This window comes from Sminthopsis crassicaudata, chromosome 4, assembly GCF_048593235.1.
Source record: "Sminthopsis crassicaudata isolate SCR6 chromosome 4, ASM4859323v1, whole genome shotgun sequence".
In the NCBI taxonomy this organism is placed as follows: Eukaryota; Metazoa; Chordata; class Mammalia; order Dasyuromorphia; family Dasyuridae; genus Sminthopsis; species Sminthopsis crassicaudata.
Window position 1 is genome coordinate 276,119,889 of NC_133620.1, and position 27,708 is coordinate 276,147,596.

The following is a 27,708-nucleotide window of genomic DNA, read 5'->3' on the forward strand; positions in this document are numbered from 1 at the left end:
ATTTACCAATTATAAATACAAATCTTACCTGGCAGGAATGAATACAAACTTTATTTTTTTAAAGTATAATTTTATTTTTGTTAGATATTTACCAATTTTATATAAAAGTTTTAATATCATTTTTAAAAATTTGAGTTACAAATTTCTATTCCTCCCTCCTCCCTTCCCCTCCCCTGGCAAGTGCTATATAAATTATACATATGAAGTCATGCAAAATATTTCCATATTAACACACAAAAACACCCAAAACAGGAAAAATAAGGGCAATTTTAAACGTATTCTTCAATCTGTACTCAGAGTTTATCAGTTCTCTTTCTGGAAGGGGAGAGTATTTTTTGTAGATAAACCTATACTGAGGTGCATTAAGGGGATGGATAAGAAAACTTATGCTAATTGTCTTTAATTCTATGCAGAAGAAGGATAAAAGTCTGTTGAGCTACATTCTTCATCATGGAACAATGATGGATTTTGGAAATGCAGGACAATTATCCTGCAAAGACTGTTTCAAGGCTTGATAAATGATCCTCATGCAACTGATGTCATCAGAGCAATGCAGACAGAAATCTGCCAGCAGTGGCCTAGATGAGACAGCACTCCTGAGTTTCAAGGGTCAATAAAATCCACAAAACTCAGCCTCAGCAGGCTCCAGACCTTCCAAGTATGGTCACAGGAGCAAAGCAGGATAACAGCAACACAATAGCTAAGTTGCAGATACAGAACTCAAGATGGAGCAGTACACAATCTTTCTCTCCTTGGAGAGGACCAAAGGAATGGAGACCAGGGAAACTTGACATGAGAACACTCTTATAAGGTAATCATCAAAGTAGCAGACCCAGCTTTTGTTATAACTGTTATAATATACATATATATATATATATGTAGCATATATTATATATATAATTGTGGATTAGATGGCTATGCTTTTATTTGGATGTGTGCCTTGGGCAAGGAGAAGTTAAAATCTTGTGATCCAGTTTCAGGAAACTAGATGGAGCATGGCCACTCTGGGCCTCTAGAATAGTCACATTTGCCTTATCATCAATTCTTTGTTGGTCTATTCCATCTGAACTCATAGGATTTTATCTTGAGATGATGGTAAAAATTGAAAATGTGGACTGCAATGTCCTAAGTAATGGATCTCAAAATGCTATCATTTTCCTATGTTTTTAGGATAGATAAATGGGGAAAAATACTTTTTAAATCATAACAGAGATTAGACTTAATGGATTTGGTGATAAATAAAATTTGGTGGGAACTGAGTATGGATCACAACATAGCATTCTCACTCTTTGTTGTTGTTTGCTTGCATTTTATTTTCTTTCTCAGTTTTTTTCCTTCTTAATTGAATTTTTCTTATGCAGCAAGATAACTCTATAAATATGTATACACATATTGGAATTAACATATATTTTAACATATTTAACATGCATTGGATTACCTGCCATCTAGGGGAGGGATGGGGGAAGAAAGAGAAAATTTGGAACACAAGGTTTTACAAGGGTCAATGTTGAAAAATTACCCATGCATATGTTTTGCAAATAAAAAGCTTTAATAAAAAAGAAAAAAAAAGAAAAACAATAAATTGTGGTTGTAGCAAAATATTATCCCATATAGTGTTATTGAGGGCTAAGCGCTCCAATTTTCTCATCATATGCTAGGTTTTATTATCTTCAAATACAGATTTTACTTTCAAACTTATTTATATTTTATCTTCAAATAAAATGTACATTTCATTAAAAACAATGTCGGTGTCAACAGAAAAATGGACTCTTTGGCTCTGGTATATCTAGATCCTCTAACACTCTTTGGAATTTTAGTACTGATTCTATCAGGATACCGTAAGCAACAAGCTGGGACCCAATACCTACACCCTTTGACCATCCATAGAGACTGTGCAGAAGCCTACAAGATGGGTAAGAGATTCCACTGAACATTAGAAGAGTGCCAACTGTTCTTTCTCCTTGATAGAACCTGAGATATTTGGCTTTGGGGACTCCTTGGTACCACAGTGAAAGGACAGATTAAAGTTGGAACTCAGCAAAATGATACACATAGTTTCATAGCATGAGTGCATTGGGCTTGAGGTGCAGTCAAGAGAATCCAGGAGAATTCAAGAGAACCCAATTCTCAAACATTCTGAGGATTCTCCTGTCTGTGATGGAAGATCTCAGAAACCATCTCAAAGAGAAGATTGTTAATGGCACAATCACAGAACCCGGTAGTCCTTTTGTATTTCCCTAGAGTGGAAGTGACTGGGAAAAATGGAAAGATACAGATGTGTACAGATTATATAACTTCAACAAAAGGACTAAAATGGATCAGTAATCACACCGATGCACATGCCACAATTGTGAGATGCCCTAGATTGTTTGCTAGACAGACAGTGGTTTTTGGTCGTGGTCTAGTAGTCAGCTGTCCATGAATCCCCAAGTTATATGACTCTTGGGAAACTTAGGAATGAAATAATTCCAGCGAATGGAGGGGGCCCCACCAGGACTATTGACCACGACCACCTATTTAGCTTGAAAGAGACAAGCAGTTGGAGATAACTGATGGACACTCACTGAAACAACAGCAGTTAAGCTGGCAAAGCAGATAGTGTCAGGCCTGAACTCAGGAAGATCAGAGTTCAAAGCTTGCCTCAGACACCTCCTAGTTGTGTGACTCTGGGCAAGTCACTTAACCCTGTTTGCTTCAATTTCTCTATCTGTAAAATGAACTGGAGAAGAATATGGCAAACACTCCAATATCTTTGCCAAAAAAAACCAAAATGGCTGAAACGAGTGAACACCTATGCATAAGCTGAAAAAAAGATACCGTCCACCAGCCAAACAAAAACTATCTGACCTAGATAAATATGGTAAAAGTGTTGCAGCCAGTGAAGGAAATGATATCATTATGGGACAGGATTATTGAAACTGGAGGCAACTCCTTTCTGGCCACATTGATGCAGCAGCATCTGGATTGTTTGCTATGTCAGGCCTGCTGCTTTTGACTGACTGCTGTGAACTAAAAACATGCATATACTTTCCCAGTGTGTGTGGTCTTTCAGGTAGTGAAGCACGCTGTACTGCAACATCCTCCCTGCATGCATGTTCCTTTATGCATTTCAATGAAACCAAAAGTTGCTTACCGGGATGCCAGGAAAAATCACCCTTGCTGTTTTAAAGCACTGTTTGCATTTATACTGTATTGTTACAGGTTTTTAAATTGTCCTGGTCCTTCTTTGCAAGGGACAGCAACATTTCTACCCAGGGGAGGAATGTCATCTTTGGCTTGAAGGGTCATTTGAAAGGGACTCTCTCCTCATCAGTGGAGATTGATTGTTCAGTTTCCTCAGGCAGTTTAAAATATTTAGCTTGGGACTGGTTTTCTGATATATGTTCTCACAAACATTTAAGGGCCTACGGTGCACAAGAGTACAAGTTTCTGTTCTCAGGAAGGACACATTTTTAACACAATCACTTTTATTTACCAGCCCCTGAAAATCCCCCACTCACTCCTCCCCTGTGCCTCTGTCTATACATAATTTATACCTGGAATGCCTCAGCTCTCAGCTTTGCCCATCTACTCACCCTTCAAAATTCAGTTCTGGTGCCACTATCCACCAAGACACCTCATGTATAATTTTTCCTCCCAAATCTCATTACGCTTTTTTGCTATGTCTTGTACATATTTACCATACTTTATATTGTGGTCCTACAATAGACAACAAGCTTCTCTTCATTTTAGTATATTCCCAAACACCTGCCTGTCCTGCCCATTATAAACAATGAATGTTACTGAACTGCTAATGTTTTAAAATCCCCCTAATTAGGTTATGTCCTTCCCAATACTCAAGGCAAAAGTTTTTACATCCCTCAAACCAGTCATGAAAGGGAAGCTCACAGGTAACTCAATAAAAATACCTGGTCACTCTCAGTCAGCTAGCATTTATTAAGTGCCTTCTGTGTGCCAGGCACTGCAATAAGCACTGGGGATATAAAGAAAGGCAGTTCTCAAGAAGTTCACAGACTAATGAGGAAAACAATATGCAAACAATGATGTACCAACAAGCTATATTTAGATTCAACTGAGAACACTTTCAGAGGAAAGGCATTAAGATGAAGACAGGTACAAGAAAAGCCGTTTATTTAATAAACAGAACAAGGTACAATCCCTGGTGGTCAGTTTCCCCAGAGAGTTTCAGGGCAGCCCTCCTGAGGGGCCCCTCTATGGGAGAGGGATGACCCACCCCCAAGACAACCCCAAAGTTTTTTAACTCCTAAACAGTCACCCTAGGCACTTTCTACCCATACTGGGGGTGGGCTGATTTTGGGAGGAGGCACAGCCACCATCCCTTAGTCATAGCCTTCATCCTCATCCTCATCATCAAAAAAGAAAGTATCTCGATCTAGATTTTCTGACTCATCATCATAGGAAAAATTGTCATCATCTAGCTCCTCATCATCATACTCGTCCTGCTGCCACCCTGGTACCTCATCCTCATCTTCCTCATCTTCTTCTTCTTGACCCAACTCTGAGGATCCCTGCGGCCTGAGGTGAGAGAGAGGAGGGAAAGAAAAGAGGCCCATTTATGGGAGGAGGGAGGACTAAAGGCTTTCCCTGGGGTTCCTTCTCGCCCCCACCCCCCACTCAGCAGTATAAGGCCCTCTTTCTTCCTTTACCAGTGCCAAGAAGACCCTCTCACTCCCCTACTCACTGGTTGCTGGGAACATTAGACACTTTTACTTCTTGTGGTTCTGAGCTTGGTGGAGTCTGAAGACCAATTCTGAAATCCTGTCAGAGGAAAGGAAGGATTTGGGGGAAAGGGTCATTGGCCACAAGTCCCTGCTCATCCACATATCTGTGAGTCCAACATCAGTTGAGTGTTTGAGGGAGGAGAGAAAGGGAAGGGAAAGAGAAAAGGGGAGAGTGAAAAAGGGGGAAGGAAAGGAAAAAAGGGAAGGGAAGAAGAGATGGAGAGGGGGGGAGGAGGTTAGAGGGGAAGGAGAAAGGGAGAGAGGGAAGGGAGAAAAAGAAGGGGGACAAAGGGAGGGGGAGAAAGGAAAGGAAGGAGGGATATGAGGAAAAGAGAAAACATCCCAGTAGTATCTTAAGTAACCCAGACAAAACCTGAATGAAGGAGGTAACAGGTGAAACATGTCAGGCTTTCTTCTTTCAAAGGGTTTAGAGTAGGGATACCATGCAATCTTGTAGAATCAGGTATGTAAAAGGGCTATGAATATAAGTTACAACTAAACTGCTGGTCTTCCTAGAAGGCAGGAACTGCTTTTCACCTAGCCTGCTGATATTCTACAATGATTCTTGCATAAGGAAGAGGTCCTGATATTTTACTGAAAGTACTAGAAAGGAGGAAAGGAGTAGGGAGTGGTGGTGGAGAGGGAGGGAGACACTAGAATCTATATGTTTGGGGAAAACTAGGCAGGGTAGGGTGGAGTAGTATATGCACCTGTGTGGAATGCTGTAGGATAGCCAACAATCTCTCCTGAATACGCCGAAGAAGCTCCAGGCCTGTGCTGAGGTGCTCAGCCTTGAAGAGTTTCAGAGAGGCAGCCAGGTCCTGACACTGCAATAGGGTCTCCTCTGTAGGGATGGTTTAGCACAGGGGTCTTTATTCTTTATGGGCAGGGAGAAGATTCTTCATTGAACAGAAGGAAGTGAGGGGAAGGAGGGTGCAGGTTTGAGGTATGCTACCCTAGGAGTGGGGGTCTCACCCAGGAGGATCTGAAGGGCGTTGGTGTGCAGCTCCAAGTTCTCTGTCTGCTGTTCCACCACATCCATGCGCTCTGTGTCTTGGTTGTAGTAGCTGTATACACAGGCATAGGCCAGGACCTGGGGGGGTGATTAAAGAGTCCTCAACTTGCAGCTTAGACAACTCTCTCCTCAACTCTTTGTTCCTGCACCTCCTGTCCAGGGAGGCTAAACCTGTCTCTTCTTCTTTCTCCACTTCAATTTAGATAGTGGGAAGGCAGCAAAACCCATCAGACCCCTGCCTCCCCCAAACATCCCATCTAACCTTTCTGGCCTGCTCTAGGCCCCGGCAGGCATCAATGAGAAAGGTGAGGGGCTGTGGTGGGGGCATCTCTGAGATAGCGGAGACGCAGCTCCGTAGATTCAGTGTAAACTCCTGTCCAGAAAGGCATTCATTAGCATCAGTTTGAAGTTTCATTCCCCCAAATTTAGGCAGTTCAGGGCCCCTGCTGCTCCTGGGCCTTCAGCTGTATCTCTCTAGCCCAGTGTGTGGCCCTCCCAGAGATCCCAGGTGTCCGGTCCACCTCCCAGGCCTTCCCTTTCACCTGGGCCTGGTGATGGAAAGTACATCTCTCATTGTAGTCCTGAAACCGCTTCTCTTGTCGAGCAGCTTTGCTTACCTAGATGAAGGAAGAGGAAATGGGAAGAATAGATTGCCTTTTTGGGAGACAAGGGAAGAGATCAGTGAGCAAAGATTCCCCCATTTTTGGTCCTTTCTGTTACTTTCTCTCCCAATGTGAAGGATGATGAATGGTATTCTAGGAGTTAGGCCACTCTCCTTAGGGATGAGGGACAGAGCCATAGTAGCTCAGGGTATCCTATGGACAGGCTTTACCTCTAAGTTGACCTCTCAAACTTGCAGGGGGCTGTCATATCCTTTCTTTCTTTCCTTTTATCCATCCTACTTCCACCAGCCTCTCTGAGGGGATGGGGGAAGGGAAGTATACCCTAAAGTGATGGGTAACCAATGCTCTGAAGCACAAAACCCACACTTTGACTTGCAAGGCACCCAAGTCCTGGTTCTGGGGGCTTCAACTTCCCATTCCCTCCTCCCTTAGATCTTCACTCTTCCATTCTTCTCACCATGGCTGAACAGTTGTAATAGTCCTTGTGTGTTGGCTTCCAAGGCTTGAGACAGCGCCAGCAAAAGCCATGGTTACATTTGGCACATGTCATGCTGTTGGGGAGAACACAGATCAGTGGCCCCTCTTGGGGCAAGGTTGTTACCAGCAATGCCAAGGGCTGAGAGGACTTAACTGCCCCTTACTAGAGTACTCCCAAGTCCCTCCTAAAGGAAGCGGGTAATATTGATTGCACTAAAATTCCTGGGTCAAAAAGCTCAAGACCTGCTGTGAACAGCATCCACATCCTAATTGTGCCCAGGCCTTATCCTACCCAACCCCTGGATCTCCATTCTCCCATTCTTCTTCTATGCCTCAGAAATTCTACAACCTGATCACAAACATGCCCCAACATACTGTTCCTTCTAGTCCTTATCACTCCTCCCCAAATGAAAAATGCCCTTTCTCTTGGGACCCCTTATTTGCTCTAACCACACAAAGTTTAAGGGCTCTAAGGCTAAGGGCTGATCACCCCATGGGGATCCCTCTCCCGTCTCTTTAGCATAGCTGCCCCTTCTCCTCTTTCTTACTGTAAACACCCTTCATTCTTCTCTATGGGTGCCTGGCAGCTGGGACAGCGCTTGGAGATGAGCTTGGCCAGATGCTTGCTTTGAGCCTCCACACTCATGCCCTCATAGTAGCCACCGTCATCCACCCACTGGGACATGTGGCTACAACTGGCAGGGTAGTGAGCCTGATTTGAGTAGAGGGGTAGAAAAAGTTGAGCAGAGGCCCCAAATCCATCAGGCTGAGGAATGAGTTCCATTGGTGGAGGAAGGAGGGGATGAAGGAGAGGGGTATCAAGGGAAAGAATGGGCCAGACTCTGGAGAGAAAGATGGAATAAAGATTTTTCATTTGCCAAAGGAATGGGGGTAGAGAAACAAATAGAACTGTGTCTGCGTGCATGTACATTCACAAGCACACATGAATGCATATAGTCTCTGTATAGGTATGTGTAAGGGAAACATGTATGTGTATAGGGACAGGGGTGCCCACCTCTGGGAAATTACAATTGAAGCAGGAGGCCCAGCCACACTTGGAGCAGGCGGCCCCACAGCCCAAGCCCTGACGGCACAGGATACGGTCACAGCCTTGGGGGTTGGTGCACCAAGTCATGTTGGAACAGCTTTCCACATACCCTCGCAGAAGGGCCTTCTCATACTGTGACAAAGAAAGACACCAAAAGAATTAGGAAATAACTCCAAGAGACCTTCTCTAAATCCCAGAATTGCACCCCTCCTACTTCATGCCCAGGGACTGTTGGAGGGGAAAAGTTGGGAGAGGAAAGAGTGAGTACCTTGGCAATGACTTCAGGGGAAGAGACAATGGCACGGATGAAGGCACTAGTAGGCTGAGCAGGACAGTCAGCAATGGGACAGGTGCAATTCAAGACAAGATTCTGTTCAATTCGCGTTGTCAGGTACTCATTCCAGCAGGACTAGGAGAATTCAGGATTGAGGTGGTCAGAACCAAGGACCTCTTACCATACTACAGCTGGGGGTAGCAGGAGATAAACATCTAGCTTATATCCTGGAGACTCCCCAGAAGTGGATTGTCCCAGATGGCCAGACTCAATTTACTCAGTACCAGCCAGGTTTCCTCGTTAAGATTAACCTGAAGAGGGGGCAGCTAGGTGGTACAGTGGATAGAGCACCAGCCTTGAATTCAGGAGGACCTGAGTTCAAATCTGATCTCAGACACTTAACACGTCCTAGCTGTGTGACCCTGGACAAGTCACTTAACCCCAGGGGGGGGGGGGAGGGGAAGATTAACCTGAAGAGATTTGGATCTTGGTGCAGCGAAAATCAAATACTGGACTTGAAATCAGAATTCAAACTCTGACACTTACTAGCTATGGACAAGTTATTCAATCTTTCTCCCTGAAATCAGGATACTTAGACAACCTCTATCAAAGGGTTATTTTGAGAAAAGCAGTTTGTAATCTTCAAATGCTAAACAAAGGTCAGTTATTATTTTTATCTTCTTGGGAAATTCCCCAACCCCAAATCTCTGGAACTTGAGGAGAAACACTGGTCTATAAATATCATGTGGATGAATCCAAAATGAAGAAAGAAAAAGAATCCCAAGAGGGAAAAAGAGGCATCAATTGTAAGCAGGATCAGCTAAGGAAAAAGGCACGGAGCACAAGGTCTAGGATTATATGGTTGCCTTTCAAATCTTTAACTTTACCCTCCTAAGCCCAATCTTTTCTTCTAATTACTTTCAATACTCTGTTGGACAATTCCACTTTATTGTTTGAAGTCATACAAACTCAACATCTAAAACATCTAAAACAAATCATCAAAACCAACATCCTTTTCATTGAAGAAACTGTGCATGTCATATATCATATATGTTGTCAGACATGGTCAACATGTTGGCTGGTTTGGCTGATCTGGTTTTTTTTTTTTTTTCAATCTCATTGTAAGGTAAGCCTTGGTGGAGATAAGAGGGAGGGATATATTTAAAAATTAATATGATGTAAAAGCAAAAGGCAACAATGACACTTAAGAAAAACAATCTTTCCCCCACAAAACAGACTTTCCCTCTTTATGCCAATGATAAGTTGCTCTTCAGTCACTCAGGCTGCAAAACTCTCCATGATTCTCGACTTTTTTTTCCCCACAATACATTTCCAGTCAATCAATTTTTCACTCACAATCTCTTTCAAATTCATTCTTCTCTTTTCATCTCTACTGTTGCCACCATAACTCAGACCTTCAGCATCTCAAACCCATATGTCTCCTTTTTTCATCTCCCATCTTGCACAAGGCTGTCAGGTTAATCATTCCAAATTACTATTTTAACCATATCATTTTCCAGCTCAAAAATGTACAATGATTCACTATTACATAAAGGATAAAGTTCAAGTTCCTTGGTTTATCAGTTAGGAATCAACTTTAGCCCCATTACTCACCTATAAAAATCCTCTCTGCATATCTATTTACTCCACTGTAACCCAAAAGTCATTCTTAAACTCTAACCTTGGCTTGTGGTGCTTTTCTTACCTAGAACATCTGCTATTCCAAAGGTATCAAAATTCAAATAAAAAGGGAACTATTTTAGAAAATCACAAATTAATATTATTTCTTCTTTTTTTGTATTTTCATTTATTTTTGCTAAACATTTCCCAATAACATTTAATGTGGTTCAGGCCCCACTTGGGAGTTGTCAGTATATGGCTTTGAATCTGACACTTCTGTGCTACCTCATCTTTTGGGCTGCCTCATCCCTTGAGACCCAAACACTAGGAGGTACAGTGTTCTCTCCTACTTCTAAACTCTAGGAGCGTTTCTGCCATTTATTTAAGCATGTAGTATATAGTTCTTTGAATTGTTACTGAATTTTTCATTTGTATTTGTCTTATCTCTCTATCTAGATTCCAAATTCTTCAGGGCATGGACTGTTTCCTAGAGCCTAGCACAGTGCAGTGGCTTGGGAAATGTTTGTTGACTGAGCAGAGCCTGCTTCTCCCATTGGTGTTGACTGCAGAGTATGGTGCACATACCAATATCACATGTATAACAATCCTTACATAGTGTTTTTTTCTCACATCCTTGTAATGTTTTTGTTGTTGTTTAGTCACGTCCAACTCTTTGTGATCCCATTAACCACACTCTCCATAGAATTTTCTTGGCAAAGATACCGAAGTAATATGCCATTTCCTTTTTCCAACTCATTTTACAGATGAGGAAACTGAGGCAAACAAGGTTAAATGACTTGTGTTGTCACAGAGCCAATAAGTGTCTGCGGCCACATTAGAATTTTAGGTCCAGTGTTCTATCTACTGAGCCACACAGCTGCCCCTAAAGTGTTTTTCTTACAATTCTTTAATGTAGCTAGGTGATGAGACTGAGACAAAAACAAGTGAAGTTATTTGTCAAGGGTCATTTAGTCAGTACTAGAGTTAGAATAACTCAAATCTTCTGACAGCACAACATTCTTTCCATTAGGCCATGTGGTCTTACACAGTTGATGCTCAATAAATATTTGTTAAATGAATGAATCAATCATTGGGGTGGAGAGAAGGAAAAGAAAAAATGTTCAGAAGAACAGACGAAGATCCAGAAGGAAAAGAAAACCATGTTGTAAGGAAGACTAGGGTGGAGAAAGAGTATCCTGAGTGGGACATAAGGAAATGTGAGCTGAAGCAGATGGAAATCTAGTTTAGGTTTAAAAAAAAAAAAAAAAGAAAAGAAAGAAAGAAAGAAAAGAAAAGAAAAATTAAGATCAGGGATCTAAAAGAGAGGCAATCATGAATGAAGAGAAATGGAAATCTCTAGTTAAGTAGCAAAAAGATGCACGGTTAGAGGCAGGGGCATCCTCACCTTGCAGCAATAGTGCATGCAGCAGAGGGCAGGTGGCTGGTCTTCAGGGCTCAAGGGGCTGACACATACAGGGCACTGGGTGGGAAGTGGTGGTGGCGTCTGGGCCAGAGGTACCCGAAGACCTGAGGCCAGCAGCAAGGGTTCTGGATCTTCACTGTAGCTCTGCAGCAGCTGGTCTGCCCCCCATCGAGTATGGGCTAGTAAATGCAGTGCAACATCTGGCTCCAAGCTCAGGGTCTCCTGTACCTGGTTCACTGTCTGTTCCATTAGGCCTTCTACCTCATGAGGGCTCATGGTTCGGCCTGCAGGTAGCTGCAAGGATGCAAGGGCAGCCACTTCTTTAGGCCTAGTTGGAGATGAGATATAGAATAACTATTAGTAACCCTGTCTCATACATACAACCCATCCAAGCCTAACCCACCCTGATCAAGAACACTAGAGACAGATTATCTATGACTATGACAAACACACTATTTTGGTAAAAATTAATCTTATTTTTTAAAGCATCAAGTGAATAGGCTAATTAAGAAAAAGCTTATGGTGATTCTAAAAACTGTATCTGTCAATTTGTCTTTTGTGTAAACACGGGTTTTCATGTTTTACAGTGGCTTTATAGAACACAGTAGGTGCACTAAAGGAATTTCTGCTGAATGCAATTGTATTTTCAAAATAGTTTGCTTATAGTGAAATGTGCTTAATAAGGAAAATATACTAAGTTCTTTGAGGGCAGCGATTGTAATCTTTGTAATCTCAGTATCTTGGAGCACATCATGAATACAAAATGCCTATTCAACTGAACATTTGGTCTGATGAGGGCAGACAGGGAGGTGAAACTTGGGGTCCCAGCAGTGCCCACCATGGGTCAAGCTTCCCCAGTTTGCTCCAAGTTGGACAGAGAGTGAGAGACCAGAGTGAGTTCTCCAGCCTCACCTGAGCTGGGAAGTCACAGCACTCCGAGTGCCACAGAAAGGAACATTGGCCTGGCCCCGCTGGGGATCTGCAGGCTCCGGAGCTGCATATGCCAGGACTTGGGGCCGGTCCTCCTGCCTTCGAACATAACCCTGCCCCAGGAGATGGAGGATGCAGGAGAGGACATCGGCGCTGCTGCAGCCAGCCTCTCCACCCATGTTGCTGCCTAGGCCCTTGGGACTAGATGGGCCCTTTTGCCAGGCCTCCAGTACCTAAGGGCACACACAAAGGTCACTGTCAACCAACCCCAATCTGATTTCCAGAGAATAAACAATAACTAGCATTTATATAGCACTTTAATCTCTATAAAGTGCCCTGTAAAGATAAGTATCCTTATTTTATACTAAAAACAACCCTGTGAGGTAGGTGCTATTATCCCTGTTTTATATATAAGAAAACTTAAGCTGATGAAGATTTAAGGCCTTCCCAGGATCACAAAGTATCTGAGGCAGAAGCTGAACTCAGTTCTTCCTGACTCAATTCCAACACACTTTCCCCTCTGCTACCTAACTGCCAAAAATATTCCCTATGAGATTTGAAATCCCAGATGGATGCACTGCAGTACCTCCAGATCTGGGCTCCTGAGTGGCCTCTTCATTATGGAGCTGGATATACAGATTCTGCTTCCCAATAACCACTCCCTAGAGAACCCCTAGGTCACCACCTTTCAGGGACCTCTTTCCCCCGTACCAGACACACAAGCTGATCAATATGCAGGCCTTTCTCGCCGTGGGCTTTGAGGATTCGGACAAGGAGGCAGCTCAGGAGGTTCCTCTTCCTCTCCAGGGTTCGGCACTCATCCTCCTCCACACTCAGGTATGTCTGGGGGGGGAGCAGCCACAAGGCCTCCCCCCCAGGCTCCTTCTCCACCTCCCGAAGCCGCAGCACACCTGAGACACCACCCCCACCCCCAATGCCCTCAGAAATATGGCCAAGGGGATAGGACACAGATCCTCTGAGGGGAGGTAAAAGTATAAAAACTTAAATTCCTCCCTTCTCCCTTCACCTCCCCTTCCCTGTCCTGCCCTTCCCCAGGGCAGAGAGCCTGCACAACATCCATTACCTACCTCCAGGAGGGAAATCCTGACCCTCATGAAGGCTAAGGGGACCAAGTGCTGAGGTGAGAGGTTGAAGGGCTTGATGCAATAGCTCTGAAGAGAGATCTGAGCTCTGAAGAAGAGTATCCAAAAGTACCTCCTAGTGAAAGGAATGAAAGAATTAAGAATTATAAAGTACTCCTTCCCATAGCAATCTGGCAAATGGCTGGGCTTTAAAAAGAAGAGCAAAGGATTGGCTGGGGATGATAGAAGGAAATTTGTACTTGGGACAGGGGCAGAATTAGTATTTCTCATATTGTTCTAAAGACAAAAGACCAAAAAAGAAAAAAAAAAAAAAAAATATATATATATATATGGAGGGAAGCATATAAAACAGAAAAGATAGAACGATCAAAGGTAGGAACCAGGAAGATAAGGAAAGACAAAATAGGGCAATACCTCCATCTTGTTGAAGTGCAAAAGAAGCCACATCTGCAAAGTGGAGACATGTAATGTCTGTGTCCCAAAAAGCAACTCAGCCCGGCCCAACCACGACCACTGTAGCCGCCGCCGAGGCCCCAGTTCTAGGACTGGTCGATTTTGACCTGGGAATGTAGAGAAGGAACTGTCAACAGAAGTCTGTGTCTCAAAGTTTTTTATGTATCTGCTTCCTAATGCATATTTAGTGAGTCCTTCCTATGTGTTCCATGCTGTGCTTGGAACTATGGGAAACATGAGACTAGTAAGACATGAAATATAATTCTGAAAGCTTACAATCTTTCAAAGATAAGGAGACAAAGACCATGAGATTGGAGGTCTTCATTACACTGGTAGTTTCCCGGGTAGGCATGGGAATTATCTATGGACAGGAGCAAGGTCAAGATGTTTGGGATCTCAGGTAAGAGTTTAAAATTACATTGCTTGTATATAATGATCCTTTGGTCAGTCTGAGTCTTCCCTGAACTTATGAACTTAAATGACTACAAAATAGTAATAATCTACTACATAGGGAGAGATTTATTTTTACATTAAAACTGAGTTACAGGGGGCAGCTAGATGGCGTAGTGGATAGAGCACCAGCCTTGAATTCAGGAGGACCCGAGTTCAAATTTGATCTCAGACACTTAACACTTCCTAGCTGTGTGACCCTGGGCAAGTCACTTAACCCCAGCCTCAAAATAAAATAAAATAAAAACTGAGTTACAAAAGTAATTTTAAAATATTCCTTTAATTTTATCACATGTGGTATATTTTGCCCTAGACAGTTGCCTTTCTTGCCACTCTACCCTTGGGCCAGGAAGACGATCACCCATCTCTTATTTTTCCCTTTCCCAAAGCTCAGAACAGAGCTCAGACCTATTCAGAAGTTCAAGAAACATAATATAGTGCTAGACTTTGAGGCAGGAAAATATTATTGTAGTAAATGTGTGATCTTGGGCAACTCACCACTCCTCTAATGCCTCACTACCTCATCTAAAAAGTGAGGAAGCTGAACTAAATCATCTCTAAAGTCCCTTCCAAATTTCAACATTTGGTGAAAGAGAGAAAAGACTCTAGCTACCAGAGGAAGCCACATACCATTCTTCTCCAGCATCATTTGTGCCCCCTGGTGGCTATCACTGTCCATTCTATTTTCCCTCACCTCCACAGAACTCTTGAACTCTATGAAGAGCAGGATGCTAAAGATCAAAGACTCTAGTGGTAACCCAGTGCCTACAGTTTAGAGCAGTGGTCCTCAAACTTTTTAAATAGGGGGCCAGTTCACTGTCCCTGAGACTGTTAGAGGGCTGGACTATAGTAAAAACAAAAGCTCACACTCTGTCTTTGTCTCCAACCCTCAGCCCATTTGCCATAACCCGGTGGGCCGCATAAATGTCCTCAGTGGGCTGCATATGGCCCGCGGGTCGAGTTTGAGAATTCCTGGTTTAGAGTGTTGCCTCATTTCCATACACCCTGATGCCAAAATTTCTGTTTATCCTATCTTCCTACATAAACTCTCTTCTTAGGTCTTCTTTAAATTGCACTCTAATATGCTTAGTCTATTCTTTCTTGTGCCCCTTTTAGCCCCACGTCCCAGCTGTGCCCCCATCCTCTTACTCTGACTGTAGAAGTTGGAAAACCGGGTAAGGCTGGTACTGAGAGCTGGGGGGAAGAACTTGGTGGGCTCGTGCAGGTAGCAGAGGGGAGACACGGGCCAGCAGCGGGGAGACAGGACCAGCACAGACACCTCAGGGACTGGCTCCTCAGCCACCAGCTCCTCTACAGGCTGTGGGGACAAATGTCTCTCAGGGACCTTCCTCCTTCAAGTCAGTCCGATTTAACAAACACATAATAAAATCTTACTATGCACGAGGCACTGGGACAGGTGCTCTAGGGAATATAAACTTAAACACCCCATATCCCTCTTCTACCCAGGGAAGGGCTTCCTCAGCTCCATATATTTTCTGTTCTGCCCATCTTAAATCCTCTGTCCTTCCCCTCCCCCTGGGGATAGGCTTCCAGCCTCTCTATCACTTCATCTCCTCCTGAGGATGGGTCCTCAGCCCCAGATCTTATCTCTTTTTAGAAAAGGGTCCCTGGACCCAGATCTCAACTCCTTCTAGGAAAGGGTCCCTAGTCCCAAATCTTACCTCCTCCTAGGAAAGGGTTCCCGGCCCCAGACCTCACCACTTCCTAGGAAAGGGTTCCCGGCCCCAGACCTCACCTCATCCTAGGAAAGGGTCCCCAGCCCCAGACCTCACCTCCTCCTAGGAAAGGGTCCCCGGCCCCAGACCTCACCTCCTCCTAGGAAAGGGCCCCCGGCCCCAGACCTCACCTCCTCCTAGGAAAGGGCCCCCGGCCCCAGACCTCACCTCCTCCTAGGAAAGGGCCCCCGGCCCCAGACCTCACCTCCTCCTAGGAAAGGGTCCCCGGCCCCAGACCTCACCTCCTCCTAGGAAAGGGTCCCCGGCCCCAGACCTCACCTCCTCCTAGGAAAGGGCCCCCGGCCCCAGACCTCACCTCCTCCTAGGAAAGGGTCCCCGGCCCCAGACCTCACCTCCTCCTAGGAAAGGGTCCCCGGCCCCAGACCTCACCTCCTCCTAGGAAAGGATCCCTGGCCCCAGACCTCACCTCCTCCTAGGAAAGGGTCCCCGGCCCCAGACCTCACCTCCTCCTAGGAAAGGATCCCTGGCCCCAGACCTCACCTCCTCCTAGGAAAGGGTCCCCGGCCCCAGACCTCACCTCCTCCTAGGAAAGGGCCCCCGGCCCCAGACCTCACCTCCTCCTAGGAAAGGGTCCCCGGCCCAGACCTCACCTCCTCCTAGGAAAGGATCCCCGGCCCCAGACCTCACCTCCTCCTAGGAAAGGGCCCCCGGCCCCAGACCTCACCTCCTCCTAGGAAAGGGCCCCCGGCCCCAGACCTCACCTCCTCCTAGGAAAGGGTCCCCGGCCCAGACCTCCCATCTCTCACCTCACGAGACCTGGCTGGGTCTCTGGCCCTTGTCTGTCACCACCTCTTGAGGCTGGGGCCTCAGCCCCTGCCTTTTGCCTCACCTCTTCCTGGGGATAGGCCTCCAGCCCTTGCTCTTCATCCTCTTCCTGTTCCAGGAACTGCTGGTCGATCTGCTCAAGCTGGAAGAGGTGGAACTGGTGCTGCAGCTCCTCCGATGTGCTCAGGCTGCTCAGCATCTGCTGGGGTAGTCGGTTGGGGAAGCAGAGCCCAATCTGCTCCAGCACGGCCCGCTCCAGCCAGCTCGGGCCCAGGCTCAGGAGGCGGTCTGCCAGATAGTACCTGCAGCGCATGTAGCCCAGGCCTTACTGAGGACGGACTCTCTGCCCTCCTAGCTGCTTCACGCCTCGGGTCTGGAAGGCCCCCCCCAGAGTCCCCATTCAGCCACGATTCCCTCCCCTGGTGCCGTCCCTGCTGCCCCCGCCGGCTCTCAGAGGCCCCCTCACTCACTGGTAAAAGTGCTCAAAGGTGGTGGCGAGCTCTAGGCCAGACAGGACCATCATGGGCTCCAGGCTCCGCTGCAGCTGGCCCAGCATCTCTTCCCCCTGAGGGCCACCCACTCGGCTCCTCTGGATCTGCTGGTCGATGTGCCGGGCAAACTGCTCACTCACCTGGGCACGGGGACAGAAGGCGGAGGGAGTGGAAAGGGGGCAGAAGGATGGGAAGAATGGAGGGCACTGGGAATGGGGGCAGGGGAGGAAAACAAGGAGGACTCACATGGGCAGCAGTGAGGAAGGAGAGCTGAAGCAGAGCTCCAGAGAAGCCCTGGCGGAGGGCCAGCGTGAAGGCTGCCCGTGGCCCAAAGAGCTCCGCCCCAGCACTCTGGAGCCGCTCATAGATGTCGCAGTAGCTGGGCACGAGGTCCGGGGCCTGCCAGGCCGCTGTCAGAAACCTGCTCACCTGAGGGCAGGAGGCGGGAGCATGAAGGGGCGGCCGGGCTCCTCTAGGCCTTCCCCACACCCACCAGCCCCCACCCTGCCCACCTGCTCTTGTACCACTCCCCTCCAACACTGGGTGATACCCCTCAGGCTGCCACCAGGAGGTCCCAGTCCAGCCCCCGAGTTCAGCTCCCGACTCTTACTATTCTTGCCATCTATGGAGAAAGAGATAGAAGGAAAAAAAGTCTCAATCTCTTCACCCCTAGTCTGAGGATTCTCTCCTGAATCCCTCTCAACTTTTCATGATGGAGGGCACATGAGGAACAAAAGACACATCCCTCTATTCCTAGGGTATGATAATATTCCAAGATGGATGAGAGGGATAGAATGTCAGACTTGGAAAAACAGAGGAAATGAGGGCTTAAAGAGAAAGGTGGGGGGAGGGAACAGGGACAGGGGACAGTGGACTGAGATAACACTGCTAGGGAAAAGATGGGAGTGGTTTTTCTTTCCTGATAGTCCCTATCTGAGGACCCTCAACTAGGACTCATTCCCTGAGACTTACTGGGCCGGGTGGGAGGTTCGGGAGGAGGTCCTGGTGGAGGCTCCACATGCACCAGCAGATGGCTGAGACGACGAACCCGAGAGGTAAAAGAATCTGCTCGGCCTTGTGGGCAACGGGCCTTCTCTCTGTGCTCCAGATACTGGCTCAGCAGCCAGGCCAGGGGGCTCACCCCACTGCCATCTGAGAAGGGAAGACAGTTCAGGAAGACACTGCAATATGGGAACAAACAGCAGGTAAAGATCAGGAAAAAAGAACAAATTATGGGCTGATTGATGGGATAGAGGCTGAGCAATTACTGCTAGGGGCAGTTCTTGAAAAAAAAGTATCAAAGTAAAAGTTATAGGATGGTTACCCGGGGCAGTCACTGGGGAAGATGTTACAGGATGGCTACCAGGGACACCTTTTGAGGAGAAGTTCCCAGAGCAGAACTTGTACAAGTTACCAGGGGCAGTTTCTGGGAGAGAGGCAAGGGGATAGTTACCAGGGGCAGTGATGCTCTGTACCAAGGGGCTGACCAAGGCTTCCCAGCAGGTCCTTCCCAATGCCTGGGCAGCCTCATCATCAGGGAGGAATCGATCTGCAAAACTCTGCTCATGGCGCAAAGCCCCGTTCAGTCTGGTGACAGGGTCAGGAGCTAGAGGCACGAGCCCCTGGCCCCAAGACTATCCCTCAATACAATACCCTGAATGTTCCCATATCAAGAGGCCCCCACAGACATCAGGAGGGCCTCACCCCCCCAGAAATGCCCTATCCCCCTCTCTGAATCCTCCAGACTCTCCCAGGCTGTGACTCTCATCCCACCCCCATCCTCTTCCCTTCTGTCCTGCTTTCCCCCCCATCCCCCCATACCCCCACACCCGCACCACACCTGCTCCAGTCCCCCTCCCCCCGGATGTCCCTCTCCACACCTAGGGCAGAGCTGCAGCAGGCGCTTCCGGTCCTGAGCAATATCCTGACTCCAGGCTTGGGCTCGAACAGTGTAGAAAAGGTGAGTGCGGCGACACAGCTGCTCACGGAACAGTGGCCAGAAAGTGGGTTTGGGGCCCAGAACCTCCACCCCTCGCACACGGGTGTCAATGCCACCCTGAAACATGTGACTGTCAGTGACTTTCTGCAGAAGCCAGGCTCCCTCCCCAAACTCTTCCTTAAGCCAAACTTTGGGATAAAATGCTGGTACAAAGTTAGGGCCCTAAATCCCACCAGTTTAGAGTATCTTGTAACTGTCCAGAAACAACTCCCACATTATTATACTTGTAGTGCCTCCTGGACCTCTTCCCAACAGGGCAAGTGAGAACCCAAATTCAAAGTCTGGCCTCCTTCCTTCAAATATTTCATGTTAAAAACAACTCTCCTATCCCTATTATTTCCTCCTGTTCCCTGGATCTTGTGATCATTGTGTTTAATGTTCCCCTAACCTCTTCAAAGGGGTCTTTTGACCTCCACAGACCCTGCACTAAGCTTTTACCTGCTGGCATCGTTTGATACGAATCTGAAGGATGGGCCAGAAGCGGGTCAGGTTCTCCAAGAGCAGCACACGGCTAGCAGAAGGCATCACATTGACCTGAAGCAGGAGAAAGAGTTGCCATATTCCTGATGATGCAGAAGGGAGCAGTATTCTCTCCTTGCCCCTAATTAACTTCCTTTGGCCCCTGGGACCCTGATCTCTTTCTTCCTTCAGAAAGTCCAAGGGATCTCAGGGCTCCACCATTCCACAATCCTAATTACCACTGTTTGTGACTTCCCTTATGGCAAAGGACTAAAGACTTTCCTCTGGGGGAAGAGGTACCCTCTCTGCATGTACAATGATTAGCTGCTGGGAATGGGAGAAAGATGTATGGGAATTGGGGGATCGGGATTCTCACTGTGTTGAGTTCGGTGCTGACAGAGCTGGCATTGTCTCCCCCCAACACCACCACACGGGCTGGCATGTAGCTTGAGTCTTCACTGGCCACCAGCAGAGTCAGCTGTCTGGGGGGAAGGAACCCATCAGAGACCATGCCCAGAAAATAGCCCCTCAGTCAAGATTCAGAGACTTCCTCCTCTCCTGGACTTCTAGGCTCAGACCCAAAACATTTTAAACCTGGAGGGGATTTTAAGAAATCATGTAGGGACAGCTAGGTGGTGCAGTGGATAGAGCACCAGCCCTGAGTTCAGGAGGACCCGAGTTCAAATTCGGTCTCAGACACTTAACACTTCCTAGCTGTGTGACCCTGGGCAAGTCACTTAACCCCAGCCTGGGGGGGGGGGGTGTGTGGAATCATGTAAGTCCCCTTCCTCTCCCTTCCTTTTAGAGATTTTCCTAAGGAAGTTAAGTTGTTTGCCCAATGTCAACAAGTGAATTAGCAGTCAAAAAAAGGGCAGAGCCAGGCAGCCTCATACCAAGTACAGGGCTCTTATATGCTCTCTTCCATAAGGTTCTGAGGAAGTACATACATAGTACATACATGATAGTTTGTGTTATCCAGAACAGTGACTATTTCACCACACCTGACAAGGACCCCCCGGTGCATATGCAGGGTGATGTAGTGAGAGCCAGTGCTGCCATTGGATTCCCAGTAAGTCTTGGGGTTTCGGTCAGTCAGTTTGCTGGCTCCATGAGGATTGGATGATACTTCCACCTTCTCCCAACACTTATCTTCCTTCACCTCCACACTGGACCCTGGGGCCAAAAAGGAAGAAAAGAACAAACCACAGTCTGACTGAAGGAAGGACAAGGGATAGAGAAAAGCAAGGAAGGAGTGGAAAAGCCACCAGGCTGGGACTGATGAGGGTAGGAGAGGCAGTCACTGACCCTAGCCAGAGGGAGGTGGAGGAACTGACCCTGGCAGAGATGCCTGAGGAAGACGTCAAAGAAAGGGATGTTAATGGGCCGGTGGGTTCTTCGGTGCTCTTCAATCTGGCCGAGCACCATCTGTAGTAAGACCACAAGAATAGAAATAATTTTAACACATCAGGAAACAGAAGGGCAATGTAATGTCTGGACTAGCTTTGTGGAGGTCCTCTAGAAAGGCCTCAGTCTCAGCAGGATAAACACCACAAGAATGGACAAGAATCGAGTCCAAAGTCTTTATTGTCTCCTTCAAAGTCTGTGCCTGTCATAGTCTGACCCAGTCTCCTCCAACAGTCCGACACACTTTGACAGTCTCAATCAGTCCCCAGTTTAAATAGCCTATTACAATTACATCATTACAATATACCGAGTATGTGTGAACTAGAGAACCATTACATCACCATGCTAAGTACTAAGTGTATGTATACTAGAGAACCATCATCTCATCAATTCCACTGAGGTAACACCTAATTTCAAGTATATTTCTCCAAAGCTTCGCCCTCTACAGGACAAAAAGGAGCACAGTGACAGAGAGAACAAGAAATACAGGTTTTATGGCAAGAAAGTCAAAAGTTCTAAGATTTTGCTTTTTCCTCCTCCCATCAAACCTAGTATAGCTATAGTATCATACAGGGATCTAGATAAAGAATTCCCCTCTCTCCTAGTCATCCCAAATCAGACTGATAGATCACATGCTCCCTCCCTTCCACCTAAAATCCTCACCTGTTTCCCTTGCTGTTGTGACGCCACATTCTCACCCAGCACTTTCCCCTCCTTCCCCACCCTAATTTCTTGTTATTTCTGAGTATCTATCCCCTTCATCTCCCATGCTGCTGACCTGGATACAGCCAGCCAGGATGCTTGTTGTGAGGTTACTGTAGAGCCGGGCATGCTTTTCACACTCGCTCACTAAGTCCCGGAGTTCAGGTCCCAGAAGCAACTGTGCTGTATGCTTGTCCAAGGCTTTGGTGAGGGCCTCTCGAGCTCCCAGACGGCACAAAACCACGGCGCAGTCCTTGTGTAATGTGGCCAGGCGATGCAGGAAGCGGATTAATTCCTGGACCACCTGGGATGGGGCCAAGGGAATGTAGAGTAGAAAAGGGACCAGGACCAAGAGATGGGCAAGGCCAAATACACAAAGTTCGGTCAAACAGATGCAAGAATAGAGATAGTGGAAAACAGGAGTCAGGCAAAAGGAAATGTCAACACACAATGTCTTCTATTTTCTACTTTGGACGCTGCTCCCCAGTCTCCCTCCCTACTGAAAAGTCATACCTCCCGGTCATTGCTGGGGGCATTCATGCAGGCCAGACATGGTTCCATGGCCTCATGCCAGGGGAGGAGGATGGCCTCAGGGAAATCCAGCAGCCTGATCAGTATTCTGGGAGAGGTAGAAATACAATCTTTTTACTTGATACTGGACTACTTACTTCCATCCCTGCATGGTCTCTACCCTATCTTAGCATCCTCCATACCCCATGTGCCCTATATTTTCTTCCCTCTCACTCATCCTCTCACCTCAAAACTGTCATATGTAGCGATTTGTTAGGCCCCGGAGTCTCCAGGCTCTGTAGCAATAGCAGGAAAGGCTGGGGCTGATGTTGAAGCCTCTTTAGCACTTGATTCACATCACCCTCCCGGGATCCTTCAGGGCAGATGCTTCGCTCTAGCTCTAAAAGTAACTCCCCAGAGGGGCCAGCACTCCCTACTAGGTTCCGCAGTAATGGCTCATCTGTTCCAGCCTGGGGTTCAGGGCAAGGTGGCTCTGCTACTATAGCTCAAATACAGAGGAAAAAGTGGGGTAAATAAATGCACACAACTGAAGACCTATCCCCCATCAATCTAGGAATATTTAGGAGATTCTCTTTTTTTCTGAGACCTTTTGTGAGTTTTCATTTTTCAATGAAAGCCATGTTACACATAATACATTTTTATGTTGCCAAATTCAGTGATTTCAAATCTGTAAAGAGAGATAAAAGAGTATTGTCTCTATTTCCATTTGTCCAAAAATTAACTAAAAGGAGACTCATACTTTCCAAAGCTTCAAAATTTTCCTATTTCTAGCCATGTTCTTTTCCTACTTCTTAGGATCACTTTCCCTGTTCTCCCTGACTCTTGGGGAGTTCTAGATTCCCTAATTAAGGGGAAATCAAGAAGTCATCTTATCTCTCTCTCTGCTTTCTGGCAGTACTATACCATGTCCAAAGAAATGAGAATGTCTTCTGTGTTCAAAGCTCTCCAAAAGAGACTCCCCAGTCTTTATTCATTGCTCATTCTAATGCCTCTTGTAACTTGGACCACTGAATCCCATTTTTTCTTATTTTTGACTCTTAATAGGATTCCACTGTGGTCATACTGATAAATCAAAGTCTCAGTTTCCAAACAGAGACTAGCAAGCTTTGAGTTTCTCTAAATTCCAGAGCCAAATGCCACTTCCCAACCCTCCTGACCCATGGTAGTACCTGCATGCTCTGGGCTGCCAGGAGGCCCATGCTCTGAAAGCCGGCTGAGCAGGGTAAGGATGAGGGTGCGGGTGGGGGGCACAGGCTCTGGTCCTCCCCCACAGTGACTGTGCAGGGCTTCTTGCAGTTCCTGGGTTGCCAGTTGTTCCCCTAAGGCTTGGTGGTTGCACATGAGCATGTTAAGGAGGAGCAGCCCATTGCCTACAGCCGAAGAACACCTAGAATGGATGGGGGGTTGGGGAGAGAGAGAATAAGAGAGAAGGCAGAGGAGAAAGGAAAAGAAATAGAAGGGAAGGAAAAACATAGGACTTAAAATTACAAGGGCCCTCAGATAGCATTTAATCTAACCCTTTCATTTAAATAATGAAGAAACAATAGGAGAGACTCAATTTTAGTGACTTGTACAAGGCTAACCTGGTAGTAAAATTATCTAAGCTAGATTTGAATTAAAGTCTGCTGAATCCAAATTCAGGGTTCTTTCACTGCAGTATTCTGTGGTAGAAGGAGGAAAGAGCTCCAATAACAGGCTCCCAGATTCATTTATTTACTAACTCACAAACAATTATTGAGCACCTTCTGTGTACAGAGCACTGAGGAAGATACAAACTGTAGCAAAGACACTGTCCCTGCCTATAAGGGCCTTAAAATAGTACTTTCTAAAACATGCCAACTCAAGCCTTTAAGACAAAAGTTTTTTTGTATGTGTATGCACGCACATGCATACACACACACGCACACCATTGGCCAATGTGAGAATCTGTTTTGCTTGGCTAAATAAATTTATTATAAGGGGTTTTTCTTTTATTGTTCTTTTTTTCAACACAGAGGATGCTGGAGAGAGAGAAAATAGATTTCTACTCATTGAAGAAAATAAAATTTTTTTAAAAAGACAAGGTCTCAGGAGATCGTTGCATAACTTCAACAACAATACTATATGATGATCAATTCTGATGGACATGACCACCAATAGAGCAGTAATGAACTGAACCAGCTACACCCAGTGGAAGAACTCTGGGAGATGACTATGAACCACTACATAGAATTCCCAATCCCTCTATTTCTGTCCACCTGCATTTTTTATTTCCTTCACAGGCTAATTGTACACTATCTCAAAGTCCGATTCTTTTTGTAGAGCAAAATAACTGTTTGGACATGTATACATATATTGTATTTAATTTATACTTTAACATATTGAACATGTATTGGTCAACCTGCCATCTGGGGGAAGGGGTGGGAGGAAGGAGGGGAAAAATTAGAACAAAAGGTTTGGCAATGTTGTAAAATTGTGCATGCATATATCCGGTAAGTAAAAACTATTAAAAATAAATAAATAAATAAATAAAAGACAAGGATCTCTTTTACTACAAATGTTTAGTGATCTCCTCTAAATCCTCTAAAGATTCCATCTAAAATCTGTCCCAACATCAGTAAAGAATGTTGAACCCAATGTAAGGATGAAGGGAATTTCTGAAAGGAACAAAAGATGAAAGTAACACTTGTGATCAAGTAGTGCCAAGCCTCAGAAAGGTATAGGAGGCAGTTGTTTTAAGTTGGGTGAAGCAAAACCCAGCAAACTCCTTTACCCTTCAGTTTGTAGCATAAGGATGACAGCAGCAGGGATTGCCCCCAAAAGATTGTCAGTGCCAGGACGAGCAGCTGAGCCAATGCTGGCAAAGATTTCCCGGATCATCTGGGCTTCAGAAGCTGCCAAGGGAGATGCTCGACCACTGCCTCCACTGGGGAGTTCACAGGGCCCAGCACTGGCCAAGACCTTCAGTGCCTGCATGGAAATAGAGTATCATGGTAAGGTATGGTCAAAAACATTCCTATTATAGTGAAATCAGCAGCTGCAAAACCTGGTGCTCTGTTGGAGCCTATGCTGCTAGTAGCTGTCCAATGTTTCGAGGAAGAAATTGGTGAGCTCTTACCAACTGGTACTAAAAACAATAGAAAGTACATATCATCAATTGGCAATATTCTACCTTACTCCATCAAAACAAAGGTGAGGGAACCATGTCTCCCACTTCAAATCAGACCACTGGATTTCTTCCTGTGGTTTCTTTTCACTTTCAAATTTGCCTTGGATATTCATTTTAAACTGCCTTCTGCTACAAAAACATTGTGGACTATAGTGTACCACAATCAGTCTGACTCCCATATAACCCTAAAGGTGACTGAGGATGATGAAGATGTGCTTTAGACCCTACGGTCCATTCCCATTCCCCATACTCACCGCTAAACCAGCCTGCTGCACAAGGACTGAAGTCTTATACTCTTGCATGCAGACTAGCACGGCGTAGACCCCACCTTCTGTAGCAAAGAGGGGACGCCACTCATGTTTAGCCATGAGCAAATAAAGAAGGCGCAGTGCCAGGACCACCAGCAGTTTCTCCCCAACCTGATTAGTCAGCAGCTCAATCAGTGTCTTAACTAACTTCTCTCTAGAGGAAAAAGATAGCAGAGCAGCAAGTAATTTTAATTTGGAGATTAGGGATTGGGGAAAGGTTGGAATACACTGTCCCAAATTTCTATATCAACTTTCTATTATGCTAAACAAGCCATAAATTCTTCATTTATCTCAACTGATTCTTCCTAATTCTTAATCTGCCTATTATATTCTACAATCCTCTTTCCTCACTTTACTGAATTCTTCCATTCCCCCAACCAATCCCTTTCGTCTTCCAATTATATTTATATTGCTTTGAAATCCTTGCTCTGCCTCTTTATTTTCTCTTCCTGTGCCACAGATCCTATTCTAATCTGCTATTCTATCTGGCTTTGTCTCTTTTTCCCTTACAACTGGACTTATCCCTCCCAGTACCTTCCTAACTTTCTGTCATCAGTCAGCCCCTAGCTCTCCTGGGTCTGACCTGAGGGCTTTGTCTGGACGGAGCAGAGGGTGATCACGTCCTGTGGCTTCTTCCACAGCTTTAGAAAGAGCATAGAGTCCTGAAAGTTGCAGGTTTGTTTCTGAGTTGGATCTCTGCACCATGGCGATGGCTTCTGTCACATGTTGTTCCAGGGAACTTCTTCGACCTGGACCCCTCAAGACACTGCACAGTTCTGGATTGGAGGGAAAAAGAGATGATGTCTCAGTCTTCTTTGGTGTAAGATACTCCCTGGATTCTTTGACCAACAATCTCAATATTCCAAGAGGTAAAACTATTCAATCAAAATCAAGATTGGGGAATTCTAGAACATGGATTTTCCTCTTTTAGGAATACTTCATACTTCATTCCTACTAAAAATGCTTGAGAGTACAGGAATAAATGGACTATTCCTTAAAATAGTCAGGAGCATATATTTAAGACCGTCAGTAAGCATAATAGGTAATGGAGATAAACTGGAACCTTTCCCAGTAAGATTAGGAGTGAAATAAGGTTGCCCACTATCACCACTACTATTTAATATTGTATTAGAAATACTAGCCTCGGCAATAAGAGTCGAGAAAGAGATTAAAGGTATAAGAGCAGGTAATGAGGAAATCAAACTGTCACTCTTTGCAGATGACATGAAGGTATATTTAGAGAACCCCAGAGATTCTAATAAAAAGTTATTAGAAATAATTCACAACTTTAGCAAAGTTGCTGGATACAAAATAAATCCACATAAATCCTCAGCATTTTTATACATCACCAAAAAAAGGCAACAACAAGAGATACAAAGAGAAATTCCATTCAAAACAACTGTCGATAGTATATAATATTTGGGAATCCATCTACCAAAGAAAAGTCAGGAATTATATGAGCAAAATTACAAAACACTTGCCACAAAAATAAAGTCAGATTTAAATAATTGGAAAGACAATTAGTGCTCCTGGATAGGCCAAGCGAATATAATAAAGATGACAATACTCCCCAAACTAATCTATTTATTTAGTGCTATACCAATCAGACTCCCAAGAAACTATTTTAATGACCTAGAAAAAATAACAACAAAATTCATATGGAAGAACAAAAGGTCGAGAATTTTGAGGGAATTAATGAAAAAAAAAATCAAATGAAGGTAGTCTAGCTGTATCTGATCTAAAACTATATATAGTTTTATATAACTATATTTATATAAAGCAGCAGTCACCAAAACCATTTGGTATTAGCTAAGAAACAGACTAGTTGATCAATGGAACAGATTAGGTACACAGGACCAAAATAGGGTACAACTATAGTAATCTAGTGTTTGTCAAACTCAAAGATCCCAACTTTTGGGATAAGACTTCATTATTTGACAAAAACTGCTGGGAAAACTGGAAATTAGTATGGCATAAATTAGGCAT

General features: G+C 45.3%; 1 protein-coding gene across 4 annotated transcripts in view; it reads right to left on the bottom strand.

Annotated features, from left to right (window-relative positions):
• Positions 1 to 4,114: 4,114 nt before the first annotated feature.
• Positions 4,115 to 27,708, bottom strand: part of CUL9 (cullin 9) — a 30,348-nt gene continuing 6,754 nt past the window's right edge. For 3 of the 4 annotated variants that reach the window (XM_074310844.1, XM_074310846.1, XM_074310843.1), the window contains exons 8-41: positions 26,306 to 26,498; positions 25,669 to 25,876; positions 25,019 to 25,215; positions 23,436 to 23,653; positions 22,492 to 22,750; positions 22,249 to 22,354; positions 21,812 to 22,039; positions 20,964 to 21,054; positions 20,631 to 20,802; positions 20,006 to 20,111; positions 19,609 to 19,704; positions 19,052 to 19,227; positions 18,625 to 18,758; positions 18,144 to 18,323; positions 17,684 to 17,793; positions 17,418 to 17,600; positions 17,151 to 17,311; positions 16,745 to 16,982; positions 15,308 to 15,476; positions 13,670 to 13,815; positions 13,241 to 13,370; positions 12,864 to 13,063; positions 12,135 to 12,385; positions 11,205 to 11,550; positions 8,174 to 8,314; positions 7,873 to 8,037; positions 7,406 to 7,569; positions 6,838 to 6,931; positions 6,300 to 6,374; positions 6,020 to 6,130; positions 5,718 to 5,835; positions 5,453 to 5,586; positions 4,703 to 4,779; positions 4,115 to 4,536 (exon numbers count right to left, since the gene is read on the bottom strand). In XM_074310844.1, the coding sequence (XP_074166945.1) occupies positions 4,341 to 4,536; positions 4,703 to 4,779; positions 5,453 to 5,586; positions 5,718 to 5,835; positions 6,020 to 6,130; positions 6,300 to 6,374; positions 6,838 to 6,931; positions 7,406 to 7,569; positions 7,873 to 8,037; positions 8,174 to 8,314; positions 11,205 to 11,550; positions 12,135 to 12,385; positions 12,864 to 13,063; positions 13,241 to 13,370; positions 13,670 to 13,815; positions 15,308 to 15,476; positions 16,745 to 16,982; positions 17,151 to 17,311; positions 17,418 to 17,600; positions 17,684 to 17,793; positions 18,144 to 18,323; positions 18,625 to 18,758; positions 19,052 to 19,227; positions 19,609 to 19,704; positions 20,006 to 20,111; positions 20,631 to 20,802; positions 20,964 to 21,054; positions 21,812 to 22,039; positions 22,249 to 22,354; positions 22,492 to 22,750; positions 23,436 to 23,653; positions 25,019 to 25,215; positions 25,669 to 25,876; positions 26,306 to 26,498 (5,573 nt within the window). In that variant the 3' untranslated portion in view covers positions 4,115 to 4,340. The remainder of the gene's footprint in view (positions 4,537 to 4,702; positions 4,780 to 5,452; positions 5,587 to 5,717; positions 5,836 to 6,019; positions 6,131 to 6,299; positions 6,375 to 6,837; positions 6,932 to 7,405; positions 7,570 to 7,872; positions 8,038 to 8,173; positions 8,315 to 11,204; positions 11,551 to 12,134; positions 12,386 to 12,863; positions 13,064 to 13,240; positions 13,371 to 13,669; positions 13,816 to 15,307; positions 15,477 to 16,744; positions 16,983 to 17,150; positions 17,312 to 17,417; positions 17,601 to 17,683; positions 17,794 to 18,143; positions 18,324 to 18,624; positions 18,759 to 19,051; positions 19,228 to 19,608; positions 19,705 to 20,005; positions 20,112 to 20,630; positions 20,803 to 20,963; positions 21,055 to 21,811; positions 22,040 to 22,248; positions 22,355 to 22,491; positions 22,751 to 23,435; positions 23,654 to 25,018; positions 25,216 to 25,668; positions 25,877 to 26,305; positions 26,499 to 27,708) is intronic. The other variant, XM_074310845.1, reaches the window with a different exon arrangement.